We start from the raw sequence: 25,830 nt of genomic DNA on the forward strand, positions 1-25,830 counted from the left end.
AAGCTCCTGCCTTCCAACGCCATCTACTGGCTGTTTGGAAATTGTGTTATCACCATCAAGAAAAACTATTGTATTTGTTTTCAAGTACCTAACTGCTCTCAAAGGTGAGCATTTGCTGGTTTGGGGACAGGGTGGAATTGCTTTGGGTAAATTCCAGGCTTCCTCTGGATAGTTCATAGGTGTTAGAGGTGAATTTGAAACGCGGGGCATGACGTTTGTGGCGGTAGTGTCACCCTGTGGGCGGCTGGCTTTGGTACTCTGGCTGGCTGGGAGAGGTCTCCTGCAACTTGCCACTCCTTGCAACCCTTGAACTGTGGCTGCTCAGTGCAGAATATAGCTTTGTTAAACAAGGAAGGTATTTGGTCAAGCTCTAGGAATGCTGTCTTAACCACACAAGTTATTGCTCCAGACCTGCTCAACTTTTCTGCCTTTCTGGGAATAAAACCTAATGAGAAAATGAGCTTTCGAGCTTACAAGGGTGTGCAGTGCCAGAAAGCAGGCACATGGGGAAAGATGCACACTTCGTTTCCGAACCTGGCTACTGTCATTTCCACCTTAGTATTCTCTACATCCCATTCAATGTTCTTCCCCCTCAAGCTCTGTCTTTTCAGAGGAGTCTATTTAAGACAATATAGTGTAGAACAATTAAGCTATGTCAGCACCCGTTCTTCTTTAGCATAGGTATTATTATACGCCAAAAATGAAGTACAACCTCCAAGTGCCTATAAGTCCAATTATGGAGCTATCATTAGAGATAGGCAAAACTCTCTAGAATCATCTCAAAAGAACAAAAATTGAATTAGAAATTCAAATGTTCTTTGAACTGTGTTGCAAAATAGTGAAACTGAATGAAATCTTTTGTGCTTGGCAGCCGGCTCCAGTAATTAGATAATTAAATCATTGGAAAATCCCAGGCTGTAAAGCATATCCTATTTGAGCATTTTCATTTTCAAAATTGATGGATTATTCTCAGGAACAGAAATTGGATGCAGACACAGTGGCTGAGTAGATTTCAGCAGGGCAAAGGAATGTCAAGGGAGGCAAGAGAAGCCTAAGCAAATCAAAAACACCATGAAGTCCCCGTCCATGTAGTTCGTTGCTCTCTAGTTTCACATGCATTATCAGCATAAAGGTGGGTCTCAATCCTGGCTACCCATTGGAATCAACTGAGGCCCTTAACAAAATTATCAATTGCTGTGATTCAAATGTGTCCCCTGGAAATTCATGTGTTGAGCCACTGTGACAGGATTAAGAGAATGAAAACTTGATTCAATTATTGTGTTGAAAGGTGGGACCTTTGGAAGGAAATGTGTGACATCCCCTACAATTCACTCCTGGTGGGTTTATAAGGAGAGAAACTGACATGATATACAGACTCCACTCTCCCTGCACATAGCCACTATCCTCTCTATTCTGTCAGAATGTTGTGAAAGTGAGCTTCATGCCTTTGGACTTTTCAGCCACCAGAATCGTGAGTCAAATAAGCCTCTATTCTTTATATATCACTCAGTCTCAGGTATTTCTCTTTGGCAACTCAATCAAAGACTGAGTCTGACTTCATTGGTATGGACTAGAGGCTTTACATGACTGATTCTGTTGTAGAATGTTCCAGGGCAAAAGCTTCTGCTCTCAGGCATTAGGAATGTTTAGTCCATCAAGATGCCTCCAGCAAATGTCAAGATCAATCAAATATCATAAGAGTGAAGCAGAATCGAATAAGGCAGCCATCATCCTGTAATGCAGAAGGCACACCCAGTTACTTAACATCCTGACTTTAAACAATATATCTCATTCCTAGTGCCAAGTCAGATGTGTTTTCTGCTTAGTTAAAATTGATACAAGAACTATATAAACTTTTTATATCATTATGTTTCCAATCACAAATAATAGTTAGGTCTGTAGCTGGCAACCAAAGAAAAGGGCCCTGACATAGCAAGATCTTGTACCTAACAAACATGCTCTTCAAAAAGATAATTGCCTTTGCTCATTATATTTTCCAATATAATTTTTTTAAAAAAAACATTTTTTTTTTTCTAAATGAGAGGTAATATCTTTTTCTCAAAATGTCACTGTCCTTGGATTTTGCCAAGGTAATACCCTAACCACAAAAGTGATTGTATGCTGGGAACCAGCAGTTAGCGTAATGGCTGTGTCGCTGGACTCCCACGTAGTCGACCGCGGTTCACGTCCCGGACCCGGTGGCTTAAAACTCACGCCAGGCGCGTGTGCGTGCGTGCCCAAGATCCCAAGAGGAGAATGGAGGAGAAGGGATTGCGGCGTGACCATCCTCCCCGGGGGGTGATTTCTCGCTTTCTGTCTCTCTCTGTCTGGCGAGCGCACGCGCCCTACAGTGAAAATCTCTCAAAAAAAAAAAAAGTGATTGTATGCTGTCCCTCTTGGTGAGGGAGGGAGAGAGAGAAGCTGAGGGAAGAGGAAGCTTCTGGAAGAGACAGTAAACAGGTTCTGTGGAGGCTAAATGAGATTTTTGTCTAAATAGAGAATTGATACATCTTCTCTAATTCTCACATTTTTCTTTCCTCATACCTTATCTCCTTATTCTGTTTTCTAATAAATAAAAAAATTGGGGTATTCTGAATTCAGTCTTACAGTTTATGACTATTAGGAATTTGTTATCTCTTCTCAGGAGATGGAGGCAAAATAACAACATACAAAAAGAAACTCTGGCACACTGAGCCCTTGTGTTTGAAATGGTATAATTCAACACAGTTTCTTAATGTGTCTTTGTATAAGATAGTGCCTCATGGAAAGGTACCAGAGTCTCATTTATCTTCTGACATGCAAAGTAATGGTCGTGGGAATGTGCGTTTCTGAAGAAAGCACCCCAGAGATTGGCTTAGCAGAGCAAGTGTACCTTCCCCTACTTCACGTCCCGGACCCGGTGGCTTAAAACTCACGCCAGGCGCGTGTGCGTGCGTGCCCAAGATCCCAAGAGGAGAATGGAGGAGAAGGGATTGCGGCGTGACCATCCTCCCCGGGGGGTGATTTCTCGCTTTCTGTCTCTCTCTGTCTGGCGAGCGCACGCGCCCTACAGTGAAAATCTCTCAAAAAAAAAAAAAGTGATTGTATGCTGTCCCTCTTGGTGAGGGAGGGAGAGAGAGAAGCTGAGGGAAGAGGAAGCTTCTGGAAGAGACAGTAAACAGGTTCTGTGGAGGCTAAATGAGATTTTTGTCTAAATAGAGAATTGATACATCTTCTCTAATTCTCACATTTTTCTTTCCTCATACCTTATCTCCTTATTCTGTTTTCTAATAAATAAAAAAATTGGGGTATTCTGAATTCAGTCTTACAGTTTATGACTATTAGGAATTTGTTATCTCTTCTCAGGAGATGGAGGCAAAATAACAACATACAAAAAGAAACTCTGGCACACTGAGCCCTTGTGTTTGAAATGGTATAATTCAACACAGTTTCTTAATGTGTCTTTGTATAAGATAGTGCCTCATGGAAAGGTACCAGAGTCTCATTTATCTTCTGACATGCAAAGTAATGGTCGTGGGAATGTGCGTTTCTGAAGAAAGCACCCCAGAGATTGGCTTAGCAGAGCAAGTGTACCTTCCCCTACCAAGAAGTAGTAAATGGAACTGTTACAGAGCTTGACAGACTGCTGAATGATGCACTTAGCCCTAGCCAGATCTGCGAACAACAAGCTATCTAAGATGGGGAGGCAACACCCAGATAACACATAGCTATGACCAGGCATTCTTTTTTTTTGGCTCCCTAAGTCCTAGGGAAACTTATACAAGTGGTCAGGAGTCTGGCTGTCACCATGAAACCGCCCGATATGTGGCATAGCCACTGTCCTGTGTCAAAGCACAATCAGTGTCATTGTCCTACCCGTTGTTGCAAGATGGATAGTCATAGATTTTACCTAGGAAAACAAAAGTGAGTATGTGGGGTAATGGTTCATCTTGAGGTGGGTGAAATTAGCTTTATACAGTTTCCTACTTTCATCATGAAGTAGATATGGGTAATTTATTTGGTCCAATTAAAATTTAATGGCCAAGAACATTATTTCTGTCTAAGTATGCTTATAAACACGCCAAGGCGTTTTTAATGAATTGTGTTTTCAGCTATAAGGAAATAACTGCAATTCCACTTGTTTCCTGTTGGCAACTAGAAAACTGAAAAACAAATGTAAAACAACTGGTTTTTGGACATTGGACAATAGACCACACAAGACTGTGATCCTTAGGAGAATGTAAAAGGTTCACTTGACCCAGCTGTCTGCCTAGAGACACTTTCTACATCCTGATACTAGAAGGGATGACCCAAGCGGGTACTGACAATCTGACTTAGTCAATGAGATAAAATCGAAATTAACAGAGCTAAATCAGCCAGAGTTTGTGGACTGGAGTACCAAATAGAAAAAAATTCTGCGGGGAAAGAACTACATAAATCTTTGGATCTTTTATTGGATGAGAAGCCAAGAAAAGACCAAGTTGGGGGCTGTAAGCTCAAAAATTTCCAAGCCTGTAGGCTGCTCGCGTTTTGACAAGTCAGGGCAGAGAAGCTCTGCTGAGTATGTGGGCATTCAATATAGAGAGAAAGGACTACGCCTCACCTGGGGACTAAATTGACCCTACAGTAGATTCACTGTAACAATGCTTATAAGGAAACTTCTTAAAAACAAAGTAGATGATCTTTCTCAATTCATTTTTTGAAGTCAGCATTGTCAGTTACTTGGTATACAAGTGCCTGACCTATTTCAGAAAATTCCAGAATTCATCAAGGGAATAATAAAATCTAAAACTCCATGTCCAACATCCAGTCAAAAATTACCAGATTAGATTTCTAGTATAGGATATGCTGAAAAACATGACCTATAACCAAAAAACAAAAACAAAAACAAACTAGTTAATAGAAACCACGGCAGGGAGATTAAAATCAACAGAAAGGATTTCTAAACAGTTATTATAATTATTCTCAAGGACTTGAGTGAACATATTTAGTGAGACAAGAAGTGGAAGCTATAAAAGAAATTCAAGTGGAGCCTTGAAGAGCAAAAACCAAAATCTGAATGAATTTAACAGGAGATTAATCACTGCTCAAAGGAAATAGCAGTCAGTTGGAAAACATGACAATAGAAGCTACAAACTGAAGTATAGAAAGTCAAAAGACTGAAGAAAATGAACTAAAATTAAGTTCCTTCTTTAACAATTTTAAGTGATTAAGAGGGGAGAGAAAAATATGTGAAGAGTTAATGACTGACATTTTTCCAAATTTGTTGAAAGCTGTATCTCCAAGGCCAAAAAATGCTCAATAAACCTCTAGACTGGTAAGTAAAAATGAAACCAAACCAGAGCACATTGTAATCAATTGCTTAAAAACAGTGATAAATAGAAAAATCTGAAAACAGATAGGAGAAATGACACATTACATATAACAAATAAAAATTAGCACTGACTTCTCATCAGAAGTCAATGGAATGATATCTTTAAAAGACTGAAAAGAAAAACTTTCAGAAAATAGATGACCTTTCTCAATTTCTTTTATGAAGCTTGCATTGTTCTAGAGAAAACTAAACAACAACAACAAAAAAATAGAAGAAGAAGAATAAAAAAAAATTTTAAAAAAATAAAAACCAGGCAGGCATCCCTTGTGTAAGTAGATGTAGACTAGCTGTGGTGGCACAGGAGTAACAATGCTCTGCAGTGCTGAAGCCACATGGAGGGCCCAGGTTCTCGTCCATGGTCTCCCTGCACATGCTGGTGTGCACTGGTGTGCCTGTAATCCTGACTGGTGAGGCTTAGGTACATCGCAGTGTAAAGACTGTTGGGATACCTTTTCTTTCTTTCTCTCTCTTTCTCTGTCTCTCACTGTCATAGAAGAAATAAATAAGTAAACTTTGAAAAAGATAGAATAAATCCCTAACAAAAGTTAGCAATTATATTCCATAATATGTAAAAAGTTAATGCATTATTCCAAGGCTGTATCCTAGGACTACAAGATTGTTTTCTAACAATTAAGGATAAAAATCATATCATATTAATAAAAGCCGAAAAAGCATGTGGCAAAATTCAGCATCGATGATAAAAACACTCGACACTCCAGGGGTAGAAAGGAAACTTCCTTAACCTGATAACCACAAATAACTTGCAGAAACTCTAAACTCCTATAAACTTAGGAAGAAGATTCAGGAAATCTACTGTCACTTTTTTTGAGTTTATTCACTTATTTCTCTCAGAAAGAGAGAGGCATCCCCATCCAGGTTTTCACATTTTGATCCTCCCCAGCCTTAACCAGTCTGGCTCATACACTAGGTTGGTGTATGCGTCAGCATGGACAGGGAGGCTCCAGGCTGCTGACTGAGGACCTTCCTATGTGGGTCCAGTTGTGTTAATAATGCTCCTCCCTCTGGGCCCATTTCATCTTCTACTTATCTGATGGAAAAATAAAAAGGATAATTGGCTTTACTCACAAATGACATGATTGTGTACATATACAATTGAAAGGGCTCTAGAAACCTGCCACTAGAAATTGGTGAATTGAACAAGATCACCAGAATCAAGTCAATGCACAGCAAGGGAGTTGAGCACTGCTTTGACAGCAGGTAGTACTGCCATGCGTATCTAATTGGCCTGTATGGTGCTGACCTGTGGGCCTGCCACTGCTGCAGTCAGAGAAGGCAGAAAGCTAGAGCAGAGCCCCTGGCATATGTGAGTCCGTGGGTCATTGCTGACTTCAACCATTTAGAAGGAAATTTTGGGTTCTCCATTGTTGTCCGTTACTATCAACGTTACCTAATTCAATACATTCATTCCACAATGAATTGCATTTTTGCCATGTTCCAGGCAGGGCACCCTGGAAACTCTGGAAAGCAGAAATTAACTAGATGTAGAGAAGAGCATTCTTCTTTATTTTTATTTATTTTTTTTTTTTGAGGTGTTTTCCATAGGATGTGTGCACTCGCCAGAGGCAGACAGTGAGAGGGAAAGTGAGAAATCACCCCCGGGGGGGATGGCCACACTGCAATCCTTTCTTCCTCCATTCTCCTCCTGGGGTTTTGGGGATGCATACACTCACACTCCATGTGAGTTTTAAGCTGCTGGGCCCAGGGGTTGAGCCAGGGTTGGCCATGTGGAAGGCCAACACCTTTAACCACTGTGCCACCTGTTGGCCACAGGAAGAGCATTCATTCTACAAGGTAGAGTAGCACGAACGAAATCTTTCTGGCAGAAGGAGCCTGGCCAGTGTGTAGAACTGGAAGGATGTTGGTGTGGCTGGAGCAGAGTGTCGGGTGCATGCAGTGAGGAGACTGCCATGTGGGAAGGAGCCAGGCTGCCCAGCACCTTGTGCACAGCTGCAGCCACAGACAGCATGAGAAGAAGTTGTCCTCTCTGCACTGCCTTCAGAAATGGTGCCTTTCAGCCATACACTAAGTTTTCAAGACCACAATAAAAAGACATTAGCAAAGACAGTGACAGCATGCTCCTCATGAGTCATGCAGAGACAGTCACCACCCAGGAGTGGCCCGTTTTTATTTGGTTCCTTCCCAGACAAAACCACAGGCCACACCCCCAGGTCTGTGCTCAGACAGTAGATTTGTGCCAGACACTATTGTAAATAGCTTATTTTATTGTCGCACTGAATGTCCACGACCAGCCTATGTGCTAAGAACTGGCACTGCCCCTTTTATGGACAGACACCAAGATTAGTAACAGACCTACAGTCCTGCAGCTACTAAGCAGTAAAATTAGAAACTGAACCCAGGCAGTCGCTGGAGGCCAGTTCATTATCACACAGTGCTGATGTTGGAACCTAATGGCGGCTCTGCTTGTGGCCTGTGTGGAGATGTTCTGTCTCTATGCAGGAAAAATGGAAGCCATGATGAGGTTTCCAGCAGGGGGTTACTGGTCAGGTTGCATTTCCCTTCAATTTGCACAGAAAATGGACAGTTCACAAGGACACCTTCACTCCTAAGGTGCTTTATGGTAGTTGTAAAACAGCCCACAAGACCAGGAAACAAAGGAAACGATTGAGACACACTCATTGAAATTTCAGGGGCAACTTGAGGGATAGTATAATAGGCCTAATAGCATTTCTGTTACGGAGGCTGATGGAGCGCATTTGCTTGATGGATGTGCTGTGAGGAAAGTGTCCAGCCCTAGGGACTCAAGTGTCTGACTGGATTCTCATGAAGCCTGGATGCAGTCACTCACTCTGCGTTTTCTGGGAAGAGAGAAAAGAATAATCTAGAAAACGTATGGAAATTGTGGGCTTATGTTTCTAGCAGCCCAACTCACATCAGTGTCAAGGATCTCATTTTAAGGGTCTTTGTTATTTAGTACATGGAACCACAAACCCCCAAAGGGCACGGGTTATCTTTTCACTAATATTCTGAAATATTCCCTTAGGCAAATCAACATTTGCTGAGTCCCGAGTCTATACCAAGCTGTGCCTCATGTACCCCTCAGGAGAGTCCTGCCAGGGACTGTGGATTCCTCATCCTAAGCAATGAGGAAACTCTGAGGCCAAAATAGTCTTAAGGAACATGCCCAGTGTCTCACGGTGAGCTAGACAGAGGCTGTGGAGTTTGGTCCAAAGTCGTCCTGCCTCCATAGCCGGTGCTCTTTGGTACTCCTTATAAAAATATGTCACTGAAAGTGGATGCCTAGTGTCTCTGATGCACTGAACAGAGTATGGAAAAGATTCTGGTCTTTGCAGACATAGGAAAGTCTGCCTGTCATCTGGCTACTATAATAAAACCGATGTTAGTAGAAGCAGCAATAATAATACAGCGTCTTTGCTCCCTTCCCGTTCTCACTGAAATAAAGGTTCAGCTGCAGGGCTGTTGCTCCAAAGTCTCTTTTGTTCCACAGCTGCAGAACCAGGAGCTGCTGAGGGCCATGATGAAGAAGGCTGAGCTAGAAATCAGTAGCAAAGTGATGGAGACGATGAAGAGACTGGAGGATCCTGTGCAACGGCAGCGCGTCCTGGTGGAGCAAGAGAGGCAAAAATACCTTCATGAAGAGGAGAAGATTGTCAAGAAGCTCTGGTGAGTGCCAGTCATGTGCTGCGTGGTCAGCTGCTTGACCTGGAAGGAGAATTGCCTTTGCCAACAAGGAGGTCCTCCTAGTTGATGTTCTCTCCCTCTGTCCTTATGGAGCCCCTACTGTGTACAAGTTAGAGTCCTGCTGGTTCTGGTGTGCGTAGACACCTAAGCGCTCCTCTGTTGAGGCCCAGGAAATTCAGCAGTCCTCAGATGACTGTGCTGAGCTCTTTAAAATTGTAGCATCATGCAGAGACCAGCCAAAGGAAGTGGGAAAACACAATGATAAATGGAAAGTTTGTATTTAATCTCAATAAATTAAAACTAATGGCCCAAATAACACAGTACTAAAATTATCTTCCTATTATTCATCCGTAGTTAAAATTGCAAAAGAAGAATTTCAGTGTGAAGTGTGTCTGACCCAGGATAAAAGATGCGTCCTTGGGTGTTATGAATGTTGTTTAAGGTTCTTTTAGAAAGCATCTATCAAGTCCCACTGTTGAGCTGAGCAGAGTTTTATTACTCCCCCATCCGGAGGCAAGCACATCTTTTATGTTAATGTATGTTTTGTTATGCAATGAAGATTCATCATAGAGCTATTTCACCTTTTAGTAAAATGAATAGGGATGTTTTTTCTGAGTGTCTCTAATGTTGGTAGCTCGCTTATTTCTTAGAGAGTTTAAATCTCCCAGATTGGGATTATAAGGGAGCAAGTTGCAAATTTTCTTCAAGACCAGAATGAACAAGGAACCAGCAGTTAGCGTAATGGCTATGTCGCTGGACTCCCACGTAGTCGACCGCGGTTCGCGTCTCGGACCCGGTGGCTTAAATCTCACGCCGGGCGCGTGTGCGTGCGTGCCCAAGATCCCGAGAGGAGAATGGAGGAGAAGGGATTGCAGCGTGACCATCCCCCCCTGGGGGGTGATTTCTCGCTTTCTGTCTCTATGTCTCTCTCTGTCTGTCTGGCGAGCGCACGCGCCCTATAGCAAAAACCTCTCCAAAAAAAAAAAAAAAAAAGAAAAGAAAAAAAAAGACCAGAATGAACAGAAGTCTCTGTGATAGAATGTGTTATGTTCTAGTGCCTATGTCACCTTTGAGCCCTAGCTTATATCACACTAGATACCAAACCATTATGTTTGATTAAAATGAGAATGTCCCAGGGCCAGACAGTGGCGCAATGGTAAAGCACTGTGCTCTGTGAGACGGATCTACCTGGGAAGGTTCTGGGTTCACATCTCGAGACATCCCTGAGTGTTCCCATGATCCTGGGCTAGCTGAGGGATTCATTCTTTCTGTCTTCCCCTCTCCCTCTTGCTCACAGAAGAAATAAATCAATTCTTAAAAGGTTAGAATGCCCCTCTCAGCAGTATTGAAAAAAAATAAAATCAGAGGTATTATTTTCCTAACAAATTAAATTAGGCTACTCTTCATCCATGTCTCAAAAGAGCTTTTAAATTTTTACTTAGTTCATCCATTTGTAGATAGAGTTAATCACTCCCCATGAATCAGTAGGGCTATGATTTGTCTGAAATGTTTTTGTGGTAATCCAGCTATCTAAAACTAGGTCTCAAGATTCTTCCTTAAAATTGGGGACCAGCAGTTGGCATAATGGCTATGTCACTAGACTCCCATGTGGCCGACTGCAGTTCAAGTCCCAAACCTGGTTGCTTAAACTCACACCGGGAGCATGAGCGTGCAGCCCAAGATCTGAGGGATTTCTCACTTTCTGACTCTCTGTCTCTCTCCATCTTTCTGGCGATCGCACATGCCCTGTAACAAAAATCTCTCCAAAAAAATTTTTTTTCTTTAAAATATATTTTATATGTATGTTTATATACGTGTGTATATGTATGTGTGTATATATACACACATATTTTAATAGTATTTGCTTAATTTTTCTAATGAAATGTTGAAAAAAGGCAAATTTCCTTTCTTTAAAAATTGTGTTTATTGGGCTAGCAGGTGGCATGGTGGTTAAGGTGCTGGACTCCCATATGGCCAAACACAGTTTGAATTCCAGACCTGGTGGCTTCAAAATCATGCTGAGCGTGTCTGTATGTGCATGCCTAAAATTCCAAGAAGAAAATGGAGGAGAAGGGATTGTGGCATAGCCATCCCCTCTGGGGGCCGATGCCTCACTTTCTCTCTCACTCTGTCTCTGGTGAGCACATGCACCCTATGGCAAAAACCTAGTAAAATATATGTTTATTGGTTAGCTGAGATAGCTCTAGCTTCTAGCCTAGAATAGCCATCTTTAATCTCAGTGATATGAGACTCGTGCCCAAATTAGGAATGAGGTAGGAAACATAGACATGTCTTATGAGGTCTTCACCTGGTTAGCTTTGTGGGTGACCACAAATGAGCAAGATGTGCATGATGCCCTTGAGAAGCTCCAGTCCAGCAAAACAGAAAGCATAAATAGAGATGAGTATAACACAACACAGGTGATTTACAGGTGCCAGGTGACCCTTCACGAAGGAGAGGCTGCTTCTGACCCCAGGGATCAGGAAGACTAAGACTTCACCTGAATATATGCCTCAAAGGCCGGGCACAGTTCCATGAACATAGTAGTCTTGAAAGTGGTTTGTTAAACCGAACTGAGATGGCTCTGAAGTCGGGAAGGATTTCATCTGTAGAAGCTAGAGAGGGAAGGTCTTCCAGGGATAGGAACTTGTGAACCCACATATCTCTGGCCGAAGGAAGTGCAGGACATCCTTGGGGAATTAGGGGTAGTCCTGCTGGCTGAGAGAGTTGGATGTCAAATCCTGATAAAGTCTCATGTTTGAGGTTGTGCCATTCCCATTTATTAGTACTTTACTATAGCTTAAGCCAGTGGACCCCAACCTGTCCAACTCCGGGGACTAGGCTCATGGAACTCCATCCCTCCATGGATGGAATTGGTGTGGGTGGGGGGTTGGTCCTGACATGACCCATCCTGGGATGAACACCCACCGCGTATCCCATTTCCTCTCCCACATTGCAGTTAATGGTGAATCAATCACACAACAGGGCTTGTGCTGGGAATCCAAGACTACCACTGACCTATCAGGAGGGGGCACCCAGGCGGCCATGTGAGTGACAGAGAGTGGCTATAAACACAGACAGTGCCCACTGCCCATCTGCTACTGGACAGCCCAGGCCCCCAGTAGGCCACAGACTGGTACCAGTCAATGGCCTGGGACTTCAAGACCCCTGGCTTAGACCATGCTGGGGCCATGGGTACCCGTCTGATGCCTGTGTGGACTGCTTACTGACATAGACAGATCACATAGCACAGAAGTGGATTTCTGGCTTTTCCTGAGAGGTTCTCAGTCCCACCCCGGATTCAGAATCTTTGTCTGAAGACCCGAGTACTCTGCACGGGTGATTCCAAGGCACTTCCCTATTCAAGAGAAGGCATGACATGATGAAGTCGTTGACATGATTTTTATCAAGAAAGTAACAGTCGGGAAGGTGTCTTGGGCAACCGAGTACAGGGCTGACAGGAAGGGAGAGCCTGGTATCCAGGAGACTATTTTGGAAACTTCTGTAACAGTCCAGGCTAAAGGCAATAATGCAGTCAAAGTAGGAGAAGAACCCAACGCAACGTGCACTAAGATGTAATCATGTCAATTTACAGATTGGACGGGTCCAAGTGGCAAGACAGCTGGAAATTTCAGTTTTGAAACATTAGAACAGTGGTGTCTTCCTTTCCTCTCCTCCTTCTCTCTCTCTCCTCTTTCCACATAGTAGGAAAATAAATTCCTTCGGGAAGCCTATTAGGTGACGTTTCTGGTGAGCCATTCAAATCCCAGAGAGATGAAATTCAAGTCCAGAACCGTGGAGAGAAATTGGGTCAAGATGATGCTTCCATGTGGAAATAATAATTGGGCTTTTAATAACAATAGAATGAAATGTAACAAACTATATGCTGCTTATGCTGCCAGCAAGAGCGACAGAGACAGTGAGAGGGAAAGTGAGAAATCACCCCCCAGGGTCACACTGCAGTCCCTTCCCCAAGGTTCTCTTCCTAAGATCTTGGACACACATGCATGCGCACCCAGCATGAGTTTCAAGCCACCAGGTCTGGGACTCAAATCGTGGTGATTACATGGGAGTCCAGCGATGTAACTGCTATGCCATCCACTGGCCTGACCATATGCTGGCCCGACCATATGCTTCTTTTTTAACAAAGTTAGAATGAAAGCAGCTTAAAAAAGAGAGAGAGTGAGAATGGATCTGGGGCCAGTAGATGGCATAGCGGTTACGTCGCTAGACTCCCACATGGCCCACCACAGTTCAAGTCCTGGACCCAGTGGCTTGAAAATCACACCAGGCATGCATGTAAATGCATGCCTGAGATCCCAGGAGGAGAAAAGAGGAGAAGGGATTATGGCATGGCCATCCCTGCTGGGGGGGAGGGGGGGTTTCTCACTTTCTCTCTTTTTCCAGCAAGCACACATGTCCTAAGGCAAAAACCTCTTAAAAAATGTTTAAAAAAAGAGAATACATTTACCAATAAACTACTGCATCTGTCCACGTTCAGCATTCTTTTGTGCAGAGTTGACATCTCAAAAGTCATATTGATTTCTATATCAAAAGTTTATTTTCAGGACCAGCAGTTGGCGTAATGGCTATGTCGCTGGACTCCCATGTAGTCTACCGCACTTCGAGTCCCAGACCCGGTGGCTTAAACTCAGGCTAGGCGCGTGTGCATGTGTGCCCAAGATCCCAAGAGGAGAATGAAGGAGAAGAGATTGCAGCATGGCCATCCCCCCTGGGGGGTGATTTCTTGCTTTCTGTGTCTCTTATCTCTCTCTATCTTTCTGGCAAGCGCATGTGGCCTACAGCAAAAACCTCTCCCCCCCTCAAAAAAAAAAGTTTATTTTCAGCATTGGTTTTAGTTCCATTTCTCTTTCACAGTTTAAATTGTGAATTGGATCTTCAATTCCTCATTTAAAGTAGGCATCATAAACATCCAGCTAGAAGTGATGTTGTAAACAGTCATGTTAGGCATTAGTGTACACCAGTACACATTTCTGATTATCCCACCATCCAAAAAGAGCTGTGAAGTTCAAGGGACCCTCGTGTGCAGGGTTATGAAATCCAGGAGGCACATGATGTTGAGGAAACTAAAATAGAATTTTAGGCAGATCAACTCTGGGTCAGATGACAGCTCCTTGGAGTTTTCATTGCAAACTGCTGACTCGTTGGGTGTTAATGTAACCATGACAACATTTGGGTCTTAGCTCTTCCATGAAATCTTGGAAGGATTGGCCTGTGTGTGTCCAGTCAACCGCACGGAAACAGTTGTTTGCTTATGCAATGACAAGAACGTTCCCACACAGAAGTACCGTATTTAGAGCTTTTATGATGAACCCCACACATTCCCTCTGCCTAACGTGGGCACAGGTAGTATGGTTTCCTTTTCTGTAACAGAACTAAAGACATCACCCTAAACTCCATCCCGTTTCTTAGATGTGGATGAATCTGTCGTTTGCTCCGTGGACCTTGTCAAATCTATGGGATGTCCTTCCTGACCTCCTCTTGCAGCTGTCGTGGGATGCATAGTTCCATCCAAGTGCCCATCCGGGTCTTTGCGGGCCACCTTTTTTTAAGATCACCCTGTGCCTGCCTTTTCCTCTTCCTGCTGCCTATTCCACCTGCAGGGTGGCAGGCGGTGCGTCCTCGCCGTTCACTTACTGCCACCTAGTGGTCCTTCCCTTCATTTCTCAAAATTCTTTTCCCCTGTTGTTATTATTATTATTATTTTATTTATTTACTTTTTTTAAGATTTTTGCCATAGAGTGCTTGTGCTCACCAGAGAGGGAAAGTGAGAAATCACCCCCAGGGTAGGGATGGCCATGCAGCAGTCCTTTCTCCTCCACTCTCCTCTTAGGATTTTGGGCATGTACACATACACACCTGGTGTGTTTTTCAAGATACTGGGTCCAGGACTACAACTGTGGAGTTCACCATATAGGATGCAGTGGCTTAACCACCACGCTACCTGCTGGCCCCTTCCTCTGTTAATTGAGAGAGGTTTTTTCTTGAATTTATAGATAAACTGAACTGCCACAAACGTGCTTTGAGGGTGGGGCTAGCGATACGCCCAGAGGCAGGATGTCGTTTCAGTGGAAGACCCTTAATTGAGCTCTGTTGGAGCTGGTATGGCTCTCTGCACACGCGTATGCACACGTGTATGCACACACACCCCACACACCACACACACACACCACAAAGATCAGACTTGTAGTCATTTCTCCTCTTTGTAGCTTGGGAAGTCAGGGGTCAATCATTGTTGATGGGGTAGTCAGTGTAAGTCAGAGGTTCTCAATCAGGCAGTTTTGCTCTCCCTCCCCAAGGGACATTTGACAATGTCAGAGACCTTCTCTGTCACAAGCTTGAGGGACTGAAGTTGCTCCAGGCATCTCCTAGGAAGGCCAGGGATGAAGCTAAGTACCTATGACACACAGTACAGTCCCCGCCCCAGAAGGATTATTTGGGGTTTGTTGTTGTTGTTGTTGCTGTTGTTGTTGTTGTTTTGGAGAAGTTTTTGCTATAGGGTACGTGCGCTCGCCAGAAAGACAGAGAGAGACAGAGAGACAGAAGGTGAAAAATCACCCCCCAGGGGGGATGGCCACGCCACAATCCCTTCTCCTCTATTCTCCTCTCGGGATCTTGGGCACGCACGCACACACGCCCCGGCATGAGTTTATGCCACTGGGTCTGGAACTCGAACCACAGTCGACTATATGGGAGTCCAGTGATGTAGTCATTACGCCAACTGCTCATCCTCCAAAAGGAATTATTTGACCCAAAATGTCAAACACCAAAGTTGAGCAGCCTGGTAGAAACCAATTCCTCCATCTCAGGTTGTCTCCCGCACTCTTAGTCTCGCGCTTACTCTCTCCCTCTCTCATCACAAAGTGCATCTGCCCCTCCCTCAGCTGCCATCGGCACCAACCAAAAGGAAGAGTGGGTAGTGTGTCAGCCTGGGCCGCCCCGTGGACAGGCCCTGGGAAATGCCTTGTACCACCTTACAGCTCCACGGGGAGTCCCCAGGATACCAAGCTACTATTCCAAGATGTGCTCCCGCCTCCCAAGGGAAAGGCTAGGGCGGGGCTGGGGCACCAAACAGAAAAGGAGGCCCGGGGCCAGCAGATGGCATAGTGGTTATGACGCTGAACTCCTGCATGGCCCATCACAGTTCAGGTCCCAGACCCAGTGGCTTGAAACTCATTTCGGGTGCATATGCATGAGTGCCCAAGATCCCAGAAGGGACCAGCAGATGGCGTAATGACTATGTCACTGAACTCCCATGTAGCTGACCGCAGTTTGAATCCCGGACCTGGTAGCTTAAACTCACACTGAACATGTGTGCGTGCATGCCCATATCCTGAGAGGACAATGGAGGAGAAGGGATTGTGGCATGGCCATCCTACCTGGGGGGGTGGTTTCTCTCTTTCTGTCTCTCTATCTCTTTCTGTCTTTCTGGCGAGCGCATGAGCCCTCTAGCAACAACCTCTCCAAAAAAAAAAAAGATCCTGGGAGAAGAATGGAGAAGGGATTGCAACATGACCACCCCCCTGGGTGGTGGTTTCTCACTTTCCTTCTCACTGTCTGTTTCTCTCTCTGGCAAGTGGATGTGTCCCAAGGCAAAAACCTCTTTTTAAAAAAGAAAAAAGAAAGGGAAGTCGGACGAGCATGCGGCTGTCCTGTCCCCGCTGAGCACTCCCTTGTCCAGCTAAGCCCCTCCATATTCAGCCATCTGTGGGTCTGCTTGCTCCCCAGCGAGTTGGAAGACTTCGTGGAAGACTTGAGGAAGGACTCCACGGCAGCTGGCCGGGCGGTTACCCTAAAAGACGTGGAAGATGGGGCCTTCCTCTTGCGACAAGTGGGAGAAGCTGTAGCTACCCTGAAAGGTGCGTTTTCTGATCCAGGGGAGAAGTCTGCAGTGTTTCCTGAGCTGTTTAAAAATGCTCAAAAAGTGGGGCTTCATCCATCCCTGGGGAGATCTGTCACACACACAGCTGCAGGTGCTGGGCTCTGCTCTGGATGTCGTGTCCCGGGGCAGACTAGGAAATGTTCCTGCCGTCTCGGAGTTCACATTCTAGAGGGGCCGGTGAGGTTGGGACCAACCGACACCCTACAGATACCTAGGTCAGACTCAGAAAGCCACTGCAGAGGTTGGTGGGCGTATCCCAAAGGGACGGACAGGAAATGACCCAGAGGAGCACCGACCTGCCCAGGGTCGCTTTGTCTGACACTCAGCCTTTGAAGGGGTGTGAGCTGCACTCAAGCTTGTGAACTCCCCACTTCTCCGCTTATCTGCTGTCGGGGTGCAGGATGCGGGGGGCGGTTGTTCTGGCCCCTTCTCCTATGTACGGTTTTGGCCCACAGGGGAATTTCCCACCTTGCAAAACAAGATGCGGGCCGTCCTGCGCATCGAAGTGGAGGCGGTGCGGTTTCTGAAGGAGGAGCCCCACAAGCTGGACAGCCTGCTGAAGCGGGTGCGAAGCATGACCGACATCCTGACGGTGCTACGGAGGTAACTACGCCCCGCCCGGGGCTGCTGAGGGGCGAGCTGAGCTGCGGCGGGGCGAGCCGGGGGGGGGCCAGGAAAAATGCGGCGCGAGCCGCCGGGGGGCCGAGCCGGTGCGGGCACAGTTGGGACTCCAGGCTTCCGCCACGCTCCGGGGACCGTGGTGGTGACATATCAGGTCCTATTTCCAGTGTTCTTAGGAGACACCACAGCCCCTACCATCCGTGTACCTGTATTATAGCCTGGCTCGAAGTTCGGATCCTCAGCACAGTTTGCTGCATTGGATCCATCCTAAGCTTTAAAATTGGTAAACACAGTGAACAATTTTTTTAAGAGGTTTTTGCCTTAGGATGCATGTATTCACCAAGGAGAGAGAGAGAGAAAAACAGAAACAATGGGAGAGAAAGTGAGAAAGCAACCCCCACCAGGGATGGCCATACCACAATCCCCTTTCTTCCATTCTCTTCCTGGGATCTTGGGCACTCACGTACAGGCACCCAGAGATATTTTCAAGTCCCCAGGTTGGGCACTCCAACCAACCCACCCTGTGGGAGTCCAGCAACGTAACCACTACACCATCTGCTGGTCCAAGTGAACAGTTTTTTAAAAAATCAGAGTTGAACAGCCCAGTAGAAACCAGGTAGATTTTTTTTTTTTTCAGGTAGATTTTTTTAAATAACAATGCCAAGAAGAAGAATGAATAGAAATAGGGTTTTGACCTCCTTCACCTCAGGGGCTTCGATGACTTCCCATAACAAAACTGAGTAGAAATAAAGTTGTTCTTAGATTATCCACTGAAAGAGTATCTCAGAGTGTGTGGGTCCCACCTAGAGAAAAGAAACAGACCCTTGCACGGCCCTTACTGAGGGCGAACTTGCTCCTCCAGAGGGTCACAGAGGAGCACAGATAAAAGAAATGACCGAGTCATCCACGACTTCCATTGAGAAGAAAACTCTGAACTCCACACTCACTAAGAAAGTACCGTCATAGGGTCAGCAGGTGGCATGGTGGGTAAGGTGCTGGACTTGCACATGGGTGACTATGGTTCACATCCCGGACCCAGCAGCTTAGAAATCGGGCACTTAGAAATCGGGCACTGCGTGTACCTGGAATCCCAGGAGGAGAATGGAAGAGAAGGGATTGCACACCCATCCCCCTTGGGGAGGCAATTTCTCACTTCCTTTCTCACTGCCTTGAGCAAATGCATGTGCCCTACGGCAAAAAAAAAAAAAAAAAAAAAAGGTACTGTTGTACACTTACACAGATTTTGTGCTGCCAAGAAGCACTTTCGTAATGACACCCTGCATGCTCTTTGAGTTCCAGTGAGGTCTCTTCTCCACAGAATAGTAACAATGACGTCCACCTCTACACACCTTCAATTCAGGAACTGAACTAAGCCCTTTACATGTCTCAGCTCATCTGATCCTAACTAAAAACCCTACGGGCAGGTGCTGTTGTTGCTGTTTCACAGGTAGACCCTGAGGTTTGCGGGTGTAGCCGCTGCAGGTCAGAGGTCGGGCTGGGCTGTGACCCCAGTGCTGTTGGCTTTTGTCTCACTGCCAGGCAGCCAGTAATATTTACACGTCCCCCTGGAGCAGAACATGATGACCATGGGAATAAATAAGACAATGCCCCACCCCCCCCCAGCCATCCTGACAGATCTTACTTTCTCACGTGGGAAAAAGACAGTAAACGATGACCAGAAATCATGCCCGTGTTATTGAAATGCTCTCAGTCTCTTTTTCTGGTCTGAAAAAAGGTCGTGCATTCTGTTGACTCTGCCCTGCTTCTAATTTCCCCACTTCTTTCACCATTAAACTTTAACTATCCCAGCCCCTTAAGCCCCCAAGAATCCCCAAGGATTTGTTCTATCCCTTCTCTTTCCCACTTTGCAAAAGCGCCAGTCCCTGAATTTGCAGTTTTTCAATAGGACTAGGAAATTGTAGGAAGCTACTCTTCAGATCTTAGGCAAGGTTTGAGATCAGCTCCCCACCACCAGTAACATACAAGAAACTTCCTCCTGGAAATGATAATCACCGTCATCGTTTGAGCAGACTTATAAGAGAAATATATTAAGTATAGCCAACTTTAAGATGGAATATTAACCATAAAAAGCAAGTTTGATTTTTTTCTAGTACAAAAAAAAAAATCCTAAAAAAGAACCGCTTTGGGGATAAAAACACTCCACAGCAACTCTATAGTCACTTTTGTTGGTTCCAGGATGCCAGAAAACTTCAGAATCAAAACCAGATATACTGCTTCCAACTACAGAGTCCGTATCTGACTATGTACAGGACGAAATTGTGTATTACATTTTCTCATGGGTTCATTCGTTTAATTAACATATATTGGCCAGGTGGCATGGTGGTTAAGATGTCTGGGTCCCACATGGCTGACTCTGTGCTTTGAATTCCAGAAATGGCAGGTCGAAAAACATGCCAGCCATGTGTGTGTGTGTGTGTGTGTGGTTGCCCAGAATCCTGAGAAGAAAATGGAGGAGAGAGTATTTCAGCATGGTCATTCCCCCTGGAGGGTGATTTCTCACATTCTCTCTCTTTGTCTCTCTCTCTCTCTCATGCATGTATGTATGTGCCGTATAGCAAAATTTTAATTCAAAAAATGTATCTATACATATATATATGTAAATATATGTATTTGTGTGTGTGTGTGTGTAATAGTTGTGTATGTCTGTGGAGTAGAATGTGACTTGTGAGTGCAAGAATATGATACATAGTGATTAGATCAGTAATTAGTATACCCATCATCACAAACACTTATGGCTCACTCATTTTCAATTGTCAGTGTCTTTCTCTTCGAGTCAACTAAAAATCTGTTAAAAGGGTTTCTCATTAAGCCATACTTAAATGTGTTAAGCCATTCACAAAGTCTAAAACAAAGGCCCTTATTAAGTGGAAATCGACAGAGGGCTGCAGGTGACAGCCCCATTCTCCCTCCTCTTCCCTGAAAAACCATCATATTTGTCTTTTCTCCAGTGAATGTGAGTTCTAAAAAAGATGGGGTTGTGTGTGTTGAATGTTAGTTATGTGACTCTCTGTCCCATAAACGTTCGGTGTGGATGGTGATTTATAAAGCCAGTTCAGAAGCTTACTTAAAATAAAAGGAATTTTAGCCGCCAAGCTAAAAGTTTATAGCATGCTATACTTGGCGTGGGGGGAGAACACAGGAAGGTAGGAGTATGTATGCCCCAAGGACATGTGTATGTTTCTGTGCCATGGCAGTGAGGGTAAAGAAGGTGACAGTCACAGTTCATAACAGACTTAGGGTCTTGGGAAGGTGCTGAAGGGGTTGGACACATTTTGAATCTGAGGTGTTAGAAGAATATCTATTTTTTTTTTTGAGAGGTTTTTGCCATAGGGCGCGTGCGCTCGCCAGCCAGCCAGGGAGAGACAGGGAAACAGAAAGCAAGAAATCACCCCCCAGGGGGGATGGCCACACCACAATCCCTTCTCCTCCATTCTCCTCTCGGGATCTTGGGCACACACACACACACACACGCGCCCGGTGTGAGTTTAAGCCACTGGGTCCGGGACTCAAACCACAGTCGACTACGTGGGAGTCCAGAGACATAGCCATTACGCTAACTGCTGGTCCTGGGAGTGATACATTTTAACAGTTAATACTGCTGTGCATGGTTTCTCCTAGACATGTTACCGATGGGCTCCTGAAGGGCACAGATGCGGCCCAAGCTGCCCAATATGTTGCTATGGAAAAGGCCACAGCTGCAGAGGTCCTGAAGAGCCAGGAGGAAGCAGCCCATGCCTCCAGCCAGCTCCTCCACAGCACTGGCGTCCCTGGTGATGTGAAGTCGGAAGTGGTATCCATGTCCGCCATGACAGTTCACCATGCACAGAGCTCTCCCGTGGTCATCCAGCCCTCCCAGCACTCCTCGGCACTGCTGAACACTGCGCAGAACTTGCCTGTGGGAACTGGTCCTCATTCAGCCAGCCCTCCTGCCGTTTCACAGGAAGTCACCTCTGCACTGCAGTCAACACAGGTCCCTCAGTCCCCGCAGACACCCATGAATGGTTCCGCCATGCAGAGCTTATTCATTGAGGAGATCCACAGTGTGAGTGCCAAGAACAGGGCAGTGTCCATTGAGGTAGAGTAATATTTTTTTTTTCATAAGCTCATAAAAAAGCATAACATCTGGGCCTTTCCTTCAAAGAGTTTACAGTTTGGTTGTAGAGATAATACATATATAGATCAAAGATATATTTTTATCAAAGATATGTTGGATTGTCAGAAAAGTCATGACACATTTTTACATAGAAAAAAATAGTCATGACTTTTCTGACAATCTAATATATGTATTATATACAAATAAATATATCATAGATAGTTTTTGTGGGGTTTTTTTCGAGAGGTTTCAGAAAAGGGGCGCGTGCGCTCGCCAGACAGACAGAGAGAGACATAGAGACAGAAAGCAAGAAATCACCCCCCAGGGGGGATGGCCACACCACAATCCCTTCTCTTCCATTCTCCTCTCGGGATCTTGGGCACGCACGCACACGCACCCGGCCTGATTTTTAAGCCACCAGGTCCGGGACATGAACCACGGTCGACTATGTGGGAGTCCAGCGACATAGCCATTACACTAACTGCTGGTTCCCCATAGATAGATTTTTGAAAACGGATATGGGATTCGATGACCAGGTGAAAAGATAGGTGACCAGGTTTTGGAAAAGAGTAAGATACTTTTCCTGTAGGAAGGTGATGCAGTGGTATGCAGGTAAATTGTTTTTTGTTTTTGGGGGTTTTTTTGAGAGGTTTTTGCTACAGGGCGTGTGTGCTCGCCAGACAGACAGAGAGACAGAAAGCAAGAAATCACTCCCCAGGGGGGATGGCCATGCCGCAATCCCTTCTCCTCCATTCTCCTCTCAGGATCTTGGGCACTCACGCACACACGCCTAGCGTGAGTTTAAGCCAATGGGTCCAGGACTCAAACTGTGGTCGACTATGTGGGAGTCCAGCGACATAGCCATTATGCTAACTGCTGGTCCCAAGTATGCAGGTAAATTGTTAACAACCCTCTCTTTGAGAGTAATAGGCCTGACTTGTAGCTTTGCCAATTCCTGTGGTGTAAATACTCCCATCTTTGTTGACTTTGAGTTACAATGTAATATCACTAAACACAAAATTGGAAAGAAATGTGACATCAACTCTCTAGACCAGTGCCAGCAGGCTCAAGCATTCTGCTGTGCTGAAGGCAAACCCGGGGGTTGGGAGTGCCACTGATCTTGTAGAGAAGGGGTGGTGAGGGCATTTGAGGACAGAGGCATGCTGGAGCAAGGGTTAGGACCAGGATTAAACCTGTTTAACTGAAACAAGAAAGAGTAGATAAAACTGGAGACATAGGCTTGAAACTGATGTGAGAGAGTTTGAAAACCAGTCTAAGATGTCTGGAGTTTATTTTGTAGGTATCAGAGGAGTACTGCAGCTCTAATCAGGGATAGTAGAAAAGGCATCTTTAAGAGATTAATCTGGAAACAGTATACAGAATTGATTGAGGTGGCACATCTAGAGTTAAGGGAGCTGAATGAAATGTTATTGCAGTAATCAAAGAATGAAAGGTGGAGACAGTCAAAATGGGAAGAGGGGGAACCAGCAGTTAGCGTAATGGCTATGTCGCTGGACTCCCATGTAGTCGACCGCAGTTCGTGTCCCGGACCCGGTGGCTTAAAACTCACGCCGGGCGCGTGTGCGTGCATGCCCAAGATCCCGAGAGGAGAATGGAGGAGAAGGGATTGCAGCGTGACCATCCCCCCTGGGGGGTGATTTCTCGCTTTCTGTCTCTATCTGTCTGGCTGGCGAGCGCACGCGCCCTACAGTGAAAGTCTCTCAAAAAAAAAAAAAAATGGGAAGAGGAAGCTCATTCTTAAGATCAAATGATACAGAGGGAAAAAACGATCTGTTTTTAAATATTCATTTTATCAGGAGCTGGTATTGATGCCCCAGTAACACATTTTGCTTCCCCAGCTCATTCTTCCCCTTTATCCCATAACTTTCTTGCACTCATTACTCTATCCCCAGCTGCTTGGTCCTCACTCTTGTTTCCCTTGAAAGTCACCAGTGGGTAGATAATTCAGGCTGGGCATGTTTGGGTGACCTCTTAAAACTGCTACAGTCTTCGTCATGGCTGCCAGGCCTCTGCACATGAGGTAGCTTCCCTATGTCCCAGGGCAGCCGCGTGCCCTTAATCAGAGTCAGCTTTCCTAAAGTACATCGTGCATGAGGGCGTGACTTTATCGCCAGGGCCCACTGGAACATGGGTGGGGAGAATGCATTTCCTCCTGAGAACTCATGGATCCATCTGGTTCAAGCATCTAGCTCCTTTAAACATCTCAATACTTAAAGGACATCAGTGTGATGACACTGTCGTTTAACAAATTTACCGAGAACCCAGTGGGCATAATTATCTTTGTGATGTGTGTATTTTAAGTTTTGAAAGGAAACTTAGGAGGCATCTCTGAACGTGCCCTGATCTGTGGTTAAGGAGGCCTGGGTCTTTCTGCCAGCTCTGCCCCTGGTGAGTAGGGTCCGCTTTACGCATACCCTAGTAATAACTGAGCCCCAGTGCATGCCAGGCCCTCATCGGCTCTGGGGACAAGCATTGAACAGAAAAAGCAAAATCCGGGACCAAGCACTGGCTCTGAGAGGCTGAGCCAAAGGGGAAGGAGCTAAGTTCGTATCCAGAGACCTCCCTGAATGCACTGGGTGCATGTGTACCCATGATCCAGGGCTAACTGAAGCTGGGGTGGATCATGGCATCAAGATCCCAGCTGAGGGTTCAGTCTCCTTCACTCATGGAAGGAGTGACTAAGTGAACTCTGCAAAGAGAAGAAAGAAGAGAGGTTGTGCCCTTGAGAAACATCCCTGCTTGTAGAGAAAGACAAAGAACGAGTGTACCCAGGTGAGAATCAGTGCTAGGAAGAAAAACCAGCAGAGCCTGAGGATGGGGAAGGTGGTGGCTGTTATTTATATAGATGAATAATGTGAGATGAATTCTTCCTCCCAGTGGGACCCACAGTCTTCATGCGTACACTGTGCTGATCAGTGACCTTCGCCGTTCTTCACTATGGGTTCCACTAATGCTGCTGCTAATGTCCTCTCTGTCTTCCTGGAATGATTAACGTGCCATCTGTGAAATTATAGAAAAACGTTCTTTTAAAAAATTTACAGGGTGGGACCAGTAGTTGGCATAATGGCTATGTCACTGGACTCCCATGTAGTTGACCGCAGTTTGCATCCCGGACCCGGTGACTTAAAACTCACACCGGGCGCATGTGCGTGCGTGCCCAAGATCCCAAGAGGAGAACGGAGGGAAAGGGATTGCGGTGTGGCCATCCCCCCTGGGGGATGATTTCTTGCTTTCTGTCTCTCTGTCTTTCTCTGACTTTCTGGCAAGTGCATGTGACCTATAGCAAAAGTCTCTAAAAAAAAAAAATAAAAAAAAAAAAAGTTTACAGGGCAGCCAGTTGGTGGTGTGATGGTTAAGGCACTGGACTCCCACACAGCTGACTATGGTCTGAGTCCTGGTCCTGCTGACTTGCTTTCTCACTTTCTCTCATCAAATTAAAAATAAATCTTTTTAAAAGTGTTCTCAAGTGTTTAAAAATACATTTTGTGTTTATCTCTCTATTATGAAATTTGAAGGTGCTTATGAGACATGTAAACGATACCCTCCCATTTTATAAGTAAAAACTGTGACCCAGAAAGTCATACAGCATTCTTCGCTAGACGCAGAACTAAGACACAGGATTGATCGATTGATCAATTTTTGGTAATGAGGGTTTCAGTTTTTGTTTGTATTTATTTGAACATCTCCTTTAAGAGGAAAACGAAGTTTAAGGACGTGGTCATGGGAAGCGTACCTTGGGAAGGGAGGCATCATTGGTGTCCCTGTGTATTCAGCGTTGGTAGCAGCACACGTCTCGTAAAGGCTCAGTGAGAATTTCATGAAGGCGTCTCCGTGGATGAAGATCACCGGGCTTACATGGCAGCCCACCTAGTATAGATGAGGTCAAGGACAGTAGACAGTCCAGGTAGCCTGGACTTGACAGGGCTCGTCTGACGTCATATTGTCCCTCGGCGTGGAATCTAGCGCCTTCTTTACCTACACAGCAACCGTGTCACACCCCTCCCCACCCCAATGTGAAATCTCTAAATGGTTCTCTACTTTTTCCCTCTGTCTTGAACTTTCTTCCCTTACTATTTTCCTTCAGAAAGCAGAAAGGAAATGGGAAGAGAAAAGGCAAAATCTAGACCACTATAATGG

At 45.2% G+C, this 25,830-nt stretch overlaps 1 protein-coding gene across 1 annotated transcript in view; it reads left to right on the forward strand.

Annotated features, from left to right (window-relative positions):
- KIAA1217 (KIAA1217 ortholog) overlaps positions 1–25,830 on the forward strand; it is a gene marked incomplete in the record, with an annotated part of 421,704 nt that overhangs the window by 375,586 nt on the left and 20,288 nt on the right. The window contains 5 exon segments of the mRNA XM_027771604.1: positions 8,841–9,016; positions 16,784–16,914; positions 17,393–17,540; positions 21,198–21,654; positions 25,778–25,830. Of these exon segments, the coding sequence (XP_027627405.1) occupies positions 8,841–9,016; positions 16,784–16,914; positions 17,393–17,540; positions 21,198–21,654; positions 25,778–25,830 (965 nt within the window).

The sequence above is a fragment of the Tupaia chinensis genome, unplaced genomic scaffold (genome assembly GCF_000334495.1).
Source record: "Tupaia chinensis unplaced genomic scaffold, TupChi_1.0 Scaffold000001_1, whole genome shotgun sequence".
Taxonomy (NCBI): Eukaryota; Metazoa; Chordata; class Mammalia; order Scandentia; family Tupaiidae; genus Tupaia; species Tupaia belangeri.